Raw genomic sequence first — 10,411 nt, 5'->3', positions numbered from 1 at the left:
GAAATAAATATTTTCTTTTAACTTGCGGCGCTCCCACGCGGTCACAGGAAGGAACGCGAGTTGCGTTGCCACTCCCCGTTCGTGGGCGGGTGTGGAGGACGGCCAGGTGTACCTGCAGGTACGGAGACAGGTAGTCAGACGCAGGGACAGGTACAGGTGTTAGTGATTTTTGGGGGGGGGACTGAAGCGCGACATTACGCAGAGGTATCAGGGTGTCACAGGTCATTGACCTGTTAAACATTTCGGAACCTGAAATATTTCCATCTATTTCTCCGACACGGAGTTGGCAGCTGTGATTGACTAGATGGAGATCCAAAAAAGGCTTTCGGCATGCTGGAACTCTTTCCTGGCGTGCTTTAAAAAGCCGACTCAGTCCGGGGGGAATGAAGAGCAGCGGGCCACAGTTTTGGCAAATGCCGGAGCAATCACGGAACCGAACCCTCGGGCCACGAAGCCTCCGGCGCCGGTGGCCACGTCCGGACAGTTCTATGTGGCCCTCTACGATTACTCTGCTCGTACCGAGGAGGACCTGAGTTTTAACGCCGGGGACACGTTGGAAGCCCTGGACAAGAGCAACGGGGACTGGTGGTATGCTCAAGCAGTGAGCGGAGTGTCGGCCAACAAAGAGGGGTATATCCCTGCCAACTACGTGGCCCCTGTGGAGAGTATCGATGCTGAACCGTGAGTATTCTCTTTTTGACTTATATCACAATATCAGGACTTGTTTTCCAGCCTACTTATAAACTGAAAGTAGACACTTTCGGAAAATAGATACAATACGAAGGGTAGGTCCTATAATAAACGTTCAAAAATCTAAACTTGACATTTTTTTCATCAGGTATTCCCCCAAAACTTTGGTCTTCTTCCTCAGTGAATTATTAGATATTAGAACACTAATAATGGTTCAAGGAGGTATTATTTCCGTGCTGCTTAAACATTACAAATACACAGAAGCACAATGCTATTTTAAAACATAAAGCGTGATATATATTCCTCTGCAGCGACCACCAGTGGGCTCACTCCAGTTTAATAGACCCACATTCCAGCACTGCTTAAGGTTGAACAAAGTTAATGATTGACTTCGAGCAGGAAGTATGGACTTGAATTCCTGTCAAGGAAAGAAGCCAAACAAATAAGCCCACAGGTCAGCCATCCTCATTGTTATATGGTTTAATCCATCTCCCTGTCATATGTTCTCAGCCCAACAACACTCAACTACTTTTCTGTTTTTCCTCGCACTATGTGTTTTATGTGAGAGTTAAATGATTAAATTACAATTTTAGTGAAATGTAACATGTCCAGTCCAAAAAATGTTGTCTTGTAACGTCTATCTGTAACAATACCATGGAATATTGGAGTTTAATTCATAGAGCTAATGGATAGATCATTGTTACTGTTTCAGCATTAATGGCTCATTTGATGTCATTTGTTTGGGAGACAGTTGAAGGATCATTCTTATAACTACTGTATGCTGCACATATGTTTACAGTTGTAGAGATCAATAGCCACCTCGTATTGATTAATCACCATGGTTGTTCTTACCATTGAGCATCTGTTGGCAATTAAAACATGTGTTCAATGTTTGCTGCAGAGCCTGGACCTACAGCAGCTTTATTTTTTGCTTGGATTTTCAACAGTAAATAACTTATCATTTTAACTAAAATAACTAATCATTTTTTACAATGAATACTTGAACAGTTTAGTACATTTTTGTAATTTAACTTGGAGCATCATGTAATTTTTGTGTTTGAAATAGTGGCACCATTCTGTCCTTGGGCACCTGCTACAGAAATTCAAGCTATGGATATTATAACCTGAAATTTCTATTTTAATACAATGTCATGTGAATGGTCCTTTTTGAAAATACTCAACAAGTTCTTTGGCATGTAGTTTATCGTTAGCATCTGCTTTTTCTTTTTCAGGCAGCTTCTGCTTCATATAATAAAACTCCGGACATATTTGTCATATAAGGGCTGAAATAAATCTATGAATTCATGCAAATCTGAATTATGTTGTGTTCACGCATCAAAGAATTATCTCCAGCAGTTCTCTGGAAATTTCTCTATAGTTTTGATAGCATGATACAGAAATTAACATATTTCATGTAGGTTTGAACATAAATCTTAATCTTAAATTAATCAACACAATTCCAAATCAAAACATTTTATTAGACTGCTCCATTGATATAGTATTGAAACACTGGTTCAGCAAAATGAAGGCCAAACAAAATTCAACTGAGAGTATAATTATTGTATCCAGTCTTGTTTTCAGCTGTGTCTGTGTTGCAGCCTGTACTTGAAAGTGTTGTCCCTCTACTACAGACCAGACTAAATACTGCTCTGAAATGTTCTATCAGCTTTAGATCCTAAATACTTAAATGATCCTCACTCTTGATTTGAGCTGACCTCATGTTCATGCATTAGGAATGGTGTTATATTAGTACTGAAGACGTGGTGTTTAACATTGTCTTTACATTGTTCCAGTAGGATTGTGTTTGAAGCATAATTGCAGCACATACTGTACATTACTGTCAACATTATCATGTTTGTTGTGTGATGATGGCACAGCCCAGGGTGTGGAGATCCACATATACCAAATCAGGTGTGTTTGGTATTCCAATAAGGTTAAAAAATTTTTTTTTTTATCAGGACTCAATGATACTTCACTGAATCGCAATAATTTTCAATTTGGGTTAATCAGATTAACCTGCAGTATTGGAGTCTATTAGGTCAATGAATGTATTATTAGATATTTTCAATTTGTGTGTCCAGTATTTACTAATGCTAATCTTGTGATATTCCCAGGTTACTGTAATACATGATTTGTCATATGAGGATAAAGTGATCAAAAAGGCCAATACCGTGTTATTAATGCATGTTAGTGTTGACTGAGCTAATGGCCATAAATATCAGTCAAATATTTTTGATCAGCTCACTATAAAAGCTTACCAATAAGGAAGTGGATCCAACAAACCCTGATGAAAATGAGGCCTGCACTTCTTTTAGATATACAGTGGTTCTGAGATCTTGTGTGATGTTCTCGATGACTAAGTTTGGTAGGTGTACCACTGTAATGAGTGTGGGTTCACTGGAGTCTCACTGGCTTTGTAACAATTCCTAATCTTCTTCCTAACCACTTTAACCCTTTTGGGGTCATGGGGAGGGAACACACTGGGGAAGGCAGGTCCACCCCTGGATCAGCTCATTGGATGGGCCCTATATGAGCGTTTATGGGTACCTTGTTCAGTACCTTGCTCAAGGGTACCTCGGCAGTGTTCCATGTTTTGTCTGTGCTAAGGGCTCAAACCGAGAACCTTCCATTTCCCAGCACAGTTCCTAACAGACTGAGCTTCCACCTCCCCCCTCAACAATTTCTGACTGATAGAATTCTGTCACTCGGGTTCTGCATGATGGTTCTTCTTCAGATCTTATAGCTGACTGTACTTTGTCAGACTGGTTCTATTTGCGTGATTTCTTAATTCCACAGGTCTGACAGTAATCACGCCAGGGTGTGGCCTGTGGTTAATCACAGTTAACTCATCTCTTAACAGCGGGGGAGAGCAATTACTTCTTTTTTAAATATATGCTAGAGGGAACGTAGGTCCCCTCTTATTAGATGAAATCATCATTTAAGAACTGCATTTTTGTTTTTAACATGCTATTTAATACAAATATATGTGATGGTTTGAAACCTGTAATTTTGTCAAATATACAAATAGTTCACACCACTGTACATGGTTCAGACACAGATTTAAGGACAATGTGTTGGTTGCATTTTGAATGTTAAGGCTGCATTTGTATTAGCATTAGGAAGGAACTGTGGTTTTATTTAATTTGGTGAGGTTTCATACTCTTTCCAGATGTTTCCTCAGCTCATCTTAATGTTCATCATTGTGGGTGAATTCAGCTGCTTTGAACTGTGATTTGTAGGTGGTATTTTCCCGAAACAAAGAGGTTGGATGCGGAGAAGATGCTGCTATCTGAGGGGAATCGGCACGGTGCTTTCCTCATCAGAAACTGTGAAAGCCAGAAAGGAGAGCTTTCTCTCTCAGGTAATTAAAAGTCTCATGACTGTTGTTTCACATCTGCTTTTAAAGTTGCTAGGTTACGGTTTGTGACAGGATGTTATGTGAATATTTTGGCAGGGTCCAGTGAAGTTCTGGGTCAAATGTTGTCTCCATTATTTAAATTTTCATAATCATGCAATCTTTGTTTAAGATTGAAGTCATTTTATTGCTAGATTGATTCCCATTCTGTAGGAATTCTATTTTAGTACAAAATGAAGTTGCATTGAAATGTGAGTGCAGTCAAATGTCTGACTGTAGTGGATTTATCTCACCCTCACCATTCATTACCATGTAATGAACTGAAAAATTGTTCTCCCGTCTAAAGGGCTGTCTCAATAAAGCACAAATACCTTGACCCCTTTCCCAGGAACATTCTTCTCTGGTATCTTTCTGCAGACTCTGAGTTTCGCTTCGCTTTGACAGCTTAACTCCCATTAGCCCCTTTTTCTGTAAGACTCATAGTGATGAAAAAGTGCTCCTTCTCTCAAATCTTCACAGCATTGACCAAAGGTATAAGCACAGGAACTATTCTGTTTTGTGCAGACATGCAGGAGACAAACACTGCAGCCCGCGCCCTCACTGATCTTGGTGGCATTGAATCTTGCAGGCGGGAACATCAAAATGGGGCTATGCAAATGTTTAAGAGATGACAAACGTAAACAGGACAGCTATGGAGTCGTAAAAATTATGTAAAATATGCAATTGTTCAAATTCCGGGGAGGAAAACAGTTGGAATGTTATGTATTATGTATCTTTGTTGTCATTAGTTACCAGTTGGAAATGAAATGCATGTCATAAAAAAAGCCTAAGGTTCATTTGGGCTTTATGCTGTCACAATAACAATAAACATGTTTGTTGGAAAATTTTGCCAACATTCCAAAATAAATGCTTGCTTATGATCTCCATATATTGTTTGAAACGAGGTCAGAGAGCACACACTTCTAAACTGCCTGAGCATTGTCGAGTGACTCAACATTATTGACTACAGTGATTGATGGGCTGAAGTTTGAAGCACTGAGCTGGGAGCTTTATCTAATCTATCTCCTCACTTTGGCCTTGCTCAGTTTTTTATGATGGATTCTTTCCATGGTGATAAGACTCAAACTCAATACATCAAATCTATGACCTGGTCTCTCTTACAAGTGATATTGCAGTCAGCTCAGATTTGTGTCATGAAAATACTGTATATATTCACAAAGTGCTTTTTATCCATTGATAAAGCGTCCCACGGGCAGGAAAAGAGGAAGCAGCTTTTTTTTTTTTTTTTTTTTTAAAAAGCAAACGTGCTTCTTCATTAATGTCATCAACAGTAGTGGTTTGCCTTTTATGTTCCATCTCTGTGTACTGTCTTTCAGTGCTGGACAAGGGGAGCGTGAAGCATTACAAGCTGAGGAAGACAGAGACTGGACAGTACTTTGTGTCGAGGGGCAGAATCTTTCCCACCTTGAAGAAGCTGGTAGAGCATTACTCCAACCAGGCTGATGGTTTGTGTACATGTCTGGGTGAGCCATGCAGGAAGGTGAGCTGAATAGTTCTGACCTGTCGCCTGATCTATCTAACACCATTTCCTGCATCATGAAGAGGAAGTCTTCTGTTGCTGCAGATGGAGGCTCCTCAAACTCACGGCCTGTCCTACAACACCGTGGACCAATGGGAGATTGACCGTAAATCCATTAAGCTTCTGAGGAAGCTGGGGGCTGGTCAGTTTGGGGAAGTGTTTGAAGGTCTCTGGAATGACACCACGCCAGTAGCAGTGAAGACCCTTAAACCTGGTAGGCTAATGTCTGCTGTGGCTTCACTTCTGTAGAACTGTTGTTGGCCCCATATGTTTGGTATTGTCATTGGTTGAAAATTGTTCTTAAATCATGATTACTTTGTTGCCGCTGTTTAAAACATTAACTCATTCATGGCCCTGCTGGACCCCCGGGACAGGTACCATGGATCCTGAGGACTTCCTGAGAGAGGCCCAGATCATGAAGAGGTTACGACATGGCAAACTAATCCAGCTATATGCTGTGTGCACCCTGGAGGATCCCATCTACATCATCACAGAGCTAATGAAGAACGGCAGTCTGCTGGATTACCTCCAGAGTAAGACTACATGATAACATTGGTGCCAGGTCAGAGTTCTTGTGGGTGGCACACTTTTTAGCGAACTTCCCACCTGAGACAAAGATTACTCAAGGTATTAATTATTAATAACACTGTCACTGCAACAGGAGTTGTATATTCAGCAGTGTGCTCTTGTGTAAAGGGATAGCAGCATATTAGCCACATTAGCATCTTGCAGGTGTTATTTAATTATTTCCCAGATAGTGCTGTCAGCATTACAATATTGAAGGATTAATGTTACATTTTAATGTTCGGTGTAAACATGGTTTCCACTTCTGGGCTGTCAAAAAAGAAAATCAGATCAAAGGTCTCATTCAGGATTGCTGTCTTGGCACTCGCACAGACTGAAATGGTTCTTTTGTGTGTGTGTGTGTGTGTGTCTGTGTGTGTGTGTGAGAGAGAGACTGAGATTGATTCCTTGCCTGACTCTTTGTCCCAAACCGGCCCTGCAGCGAGGACGTCCATAAAGGTTCTGGTTAGGGCTGCCGTGTGCTAGCCTGGACAGGGGGCCCCTAAATGATGATCCAGCAGTCGTTACACCCATATTCAAAGCCCTTTCGTGTGTGTTGTGTTCAATTCGATTTATTTGTTCACACTCCCCGTCCTATTCAGGCACGATCGTTTGGATAAGATCTATCCAGTGGTGCCTCATTATTGTTAATGTATATTATTATGCAACAAAAGCATAAAATGTGTAAGAAAAAAGTAATGCCTCCTGTGATGTGCATCAGCAAGTACCCAAATTGTTACAACCAACTTAAATTAGTGAAAGTTAAACCATGTCATGTGAACACAACTCAGGGAATTGATAACCTTTTATCTATTTATATTGTCATTCTTCTTTGTCTGCCATATAATAGCTGTAATTCTGGTTGTTAAATCACAGCAACTGGACTGTTTGGGTTCCATGGCTGTTTCACCTCTCATACAAGAGGCTTCATCAGTTCTAACTGACTGTTGGGGAGTTCCAGGTACTTCTACTCTTCAGGAGCCATTAACACATTTGGCGCTTCAGTCACCTGGTTGCTCCACTCCTTATTCTGGGGGTCGCTGAAACTTCCCTGACACGATGGGGTTCGTTAGTAGCCATGTGTGAATGGCCTCTTCTCCTCCTGGAGAGATTTTTTAGTACTATGTTGTAAACAGGTGAGAGGTGATGTCTCAGACCCCCACCTCTGTTTAATGATGGATTCTTTCACTCCTCTTTTGAACCATCTATCTTCCCTGCCAGAACCTGTACATCACTGTCCTCAACGAGTGTCCTATGTCCTTCAGATGCAGGTGGACTGCTGAGTCCTGGCCTGAGGAGTTGGCTCTTCTATGTTGGGCCATGCACTTGTGAAGTGGTTGTTTGGTCTCCCCAGTGTACAGGCCTGGACATTCCTCTTTCCTGGACTGCAGACACCACGTTACTCTGCTTGTGTCTCGGTGTTTTGTCCTTTGGGTGGACAAGCTTCTGCCATGTGGTATGAAAATGTTCCGTTTTTGGCCGATTCTTTTGTCTCCTCTGGGTTTTCTAGAAGATTTGATGAAGGACCAGCCAGGGTAGCCACAGGTTTTGAGAGGTCTTGATGTGCTTCTTCATGGAATTCAAACAGTCCAGTTGCTATGATTCAACTACCAGAATAACCATGACCTGGATGACTGAGAACCTTCACAGACAATAAGCTGTAATGTTCTGATGACAGAAAATAAAGAGCCCAAGCTGCGTATATCCGACCAGATTGAGATGGCTGCCCAGGTGGCTTCAGGCATGGCTTTCCTGGAGTTGCAGAACTACATCCACAGAGACCTGGCAGCCAGAAACGTTTTGGTGGGCGAGAACAACATTTGCAAAGTGGCTGACTTTGGCCTCGCGAGAGTCTTCATGGTGGGTTTCGCAATTCATTTAGAAAAAGTTTTCACAAATTGTAAATGCGTAATAATACACTTTTTACAGCTGCAGTTCAGTCCTTTTCCCCCAACGTTAATGTTACAGCATTTACATACATCCTCTGTAAATCTCTATTGAAGTACATTCTCATCTTTAGAAAAATTAATCCGCTAATACAAAATGTTTGGCTTGGAATATAATTTACAGTGTTTTTAGCGTCCAGTTTTGTCTGTGTACATTGTAAAACTGATTGATTGAAAGAAGAAAAACTAAATGTTTGGTTTTCCTTCTAGAAAGATAATGACAATGTGTATGAGGCCAAAGAGGGGACTAAATTCCCTGTGAAGTGGACTGCACCAGAGGCCATTCACAGTAACAAGTTCTCCATAAAATCAGATGTTTGGTCCTTTGGGATTTTGCTTTATGAGATCATGACCTTTGGACAGATGCCTTACCCAAGTGAGCCTTTTCTATCCTCTTGTACATGGATTAAACAGACAATGATGTATTTCTTTTAATGAAAGTTTTTAACTGTGTGCTGTGATTGTTGTAGCCATGACAAACCTGCAGGTGGTCCAGAGGGTTCCGCTGGGCTACAGGATGCCATGTCCTCCCAACTGCCCTAAAATCATGTATGACATAATGATGGACTGCTGGAAGGAGAAAGAACAGGACCGGCCAACATTCGAGACCTTGCAGTGGAAACTGGAGGACTTTTTTGACATGGACGTGACATCTTATGATGACGCCAACCGTTATTAGTGCAAAAATGAAACCCTCGCAAGGACAAAAGCTCAGGGACACCCGATGGTTTTTATGAAGATGGTAAATGAAGGACAGGAAATGCTGGGAAGAAAAGCTTGTGACGCTCTGGCTTTTTTCAGCCCTCACATGCACTTTGTGACAGACTCCGAGAGAGACGGCGAGGCAACACTCTCTACATAACCTGATGAGCCAGTTCTGCCTGCGCTCAGCATAACATTCATTTTTTCCACTGGCTGAGCTGCAAAAGAATGAAGACACGTAAGTTTCATTCACTCCCGATGGCACCCATGCAAACTACAAATGATTCATTCAGCTACAATGTTATTTGTTTATTAGATCTATGATTTAAACATTAACTACAACACAAATTGTTACAGTACGACATTTTATGAATGAATAATCTACGGAATTGGTTAGTAAAGTTGCCAGTGTCAAAGTCTATATGAGTCAAAGACTTTAATACTGCTGAAACAATGCGATTAAATGCTTGTGTCCTTTGCTTTGAAGCTAGCCAATCACTAACTTTTGTTAATAGCATTTTTAAGGACATCAGTGATCTCTTCTGTTTTTAATGGACACTTTTTGCCTCAATAATGACTGGAAAAGTAAAATAAATTCTGCACAGTTATTTAAATGTTGTCTTTGACACCCACTCACATTTGTTAAAGATGTTTTCCTTTAAAACATCAGCTTTATGTTGACAAACCACAAATCTGCACCAGTTGTGACCATTTGGCTTTGTTTTTAACCACTATATTAAAGGAATGTTCCCATTGCAGACCTACAGCATTTATTTTTATTGATTTTACATACTTATGATGACTTTAACTTTAGGAAAAATGAAAATGACAAAAAAAAAAAAAAGAGACCAGTGTCCTTTTACAAACTAATAGTGAAAAAAGTTCAGAGTAATTTCTCAGTTTGTCCACATGATGGTGGTGGCACCTTCCTTTTCCTAAGAAAATATGAAGAGAGAGAAAATAACAGAAATTGATAAAAAATATTGAAAGATTTGAAAAGCGGCAGCTTTGTAACAAATAAAATTTTAATGGAATTATATTTACTACAGGAAGCAATTTGCTTCATTTTTTAATGTGTGGGTAGTGAAATATTTTCTTGTTTAATATCTGAGAAGATCACTGGACCCAACTTGTCATTTGTCTTTGAAAAGTAAATGTTTTCTCTTTTTGAATTGTCATATGTTTCAATAACAAGGTACAAATGCTACAGGTTCATTTTCAAGCAGAATTTGCTAATAAAGCAGAGAGCAACTTATTTTTAGAATTATACATATCAATTCTGAATAGAGAAAAGGACAGCCTGCTAAAGGCCCAATGGGTGATTTGTTTTAGGGTTGACAGTCTGTTATTCACAGACATGTTACAGCTTCTTTTCATCTTTACGCATACAGAGTGAATAAATTCCTGAATACAGTTAGAAACAAAGTTTAGTTCATGTGACATGTCAGCCTTGTGGCATGAAGGACATACCTACATGCAGACAGTCTGTTAGAGTGTCTTTGCTGTTAGTGTCAAGAAAACCAAATTAGAGTAGTTGATTGGTGGAATGAAAGAATTGGATCATCACTGAACCAA

General features: G+C 40.3%; 1 protein-coding gene across 1 annotated transcript; it reads left to right on the top strand.

Moving 5' to 3' along the window:
* Positions 1 to 142: 142 nt before the first annotated feature.
* frk (fyn-related Src family tyrosine kinase) lies at positions 143 to 9,594 on the top strand. Its single transcript, XM_057016480.1, has 8 exons — positions 143 to 681; positions 3,930 to 4,051; positions 5,422 to 5,585; positions 5,670 to 5,838; positions 5,999 to 6,157; positions 7,867 to 8,048; positions 8,345 to 8,510; positions 8,605 to 9,594. The coding sequence occupies exons 1-8, from the start codon at positions 305 to 307 to the stop codon at positions 8,811 to 8,813; spliced, it is 1,548 nt and encodes a 515-aa protein (XP_056872460.1). The 5' UTR covers positions 143 to 304; the 3' UTR covers positions 8,814 to 9,594.
* The last annotated feature ends 817 nt before the right edge of the window (positions 9,595 to 10,411 follow it).

Source organism: Takifugu flavidus, chromosome 19, assembly GCF_003711565.1.
Source record: "Takifugu flavidus isolate HTHZ2018 chromosome 19, ASM371156v2, whole genome shotgun sequence".
In the NCBI taxonomy this organism is placed as follows: Eukaryota; Metazoa; Chordata; class Actinopteri; order Tetraodontiformes; family Tetraodontidae; genus Takifugu; species Takifugu flavidus.
Note: the sequence above shows the minus strand (reverse complement) of the source record. Positions and strands in the feature narration are given on the sequence as shown.

What these genes read in the sequence shown, in the direction of transcription:
- frk (XM_057016480.1), top strand. Translation starts at nt 305, where the DNA reads ATGGAGATCCAAAAAAGGCTTTCGGCATGCTGGAACTCTTTCCTGGCG. An exon ending in TGGGTGAGCCATGCAGGAAG is followed by an intron (nt 5,586 to 5,669) that starts GTGAGCTGAATA and finishes CTGTTGCTGCAG; the next exon opens with ATGGAGGCTCCTCAAACTCA. An exon ending in TCTGCTGGATTACCTCCAGA is followed by an intron (nt 6,158 to 7,866) that starts GTAAGACTACAT and finishes TTCTGATGACAG; the next exon opens with AAAATAAAGAGCCCAAGCTG.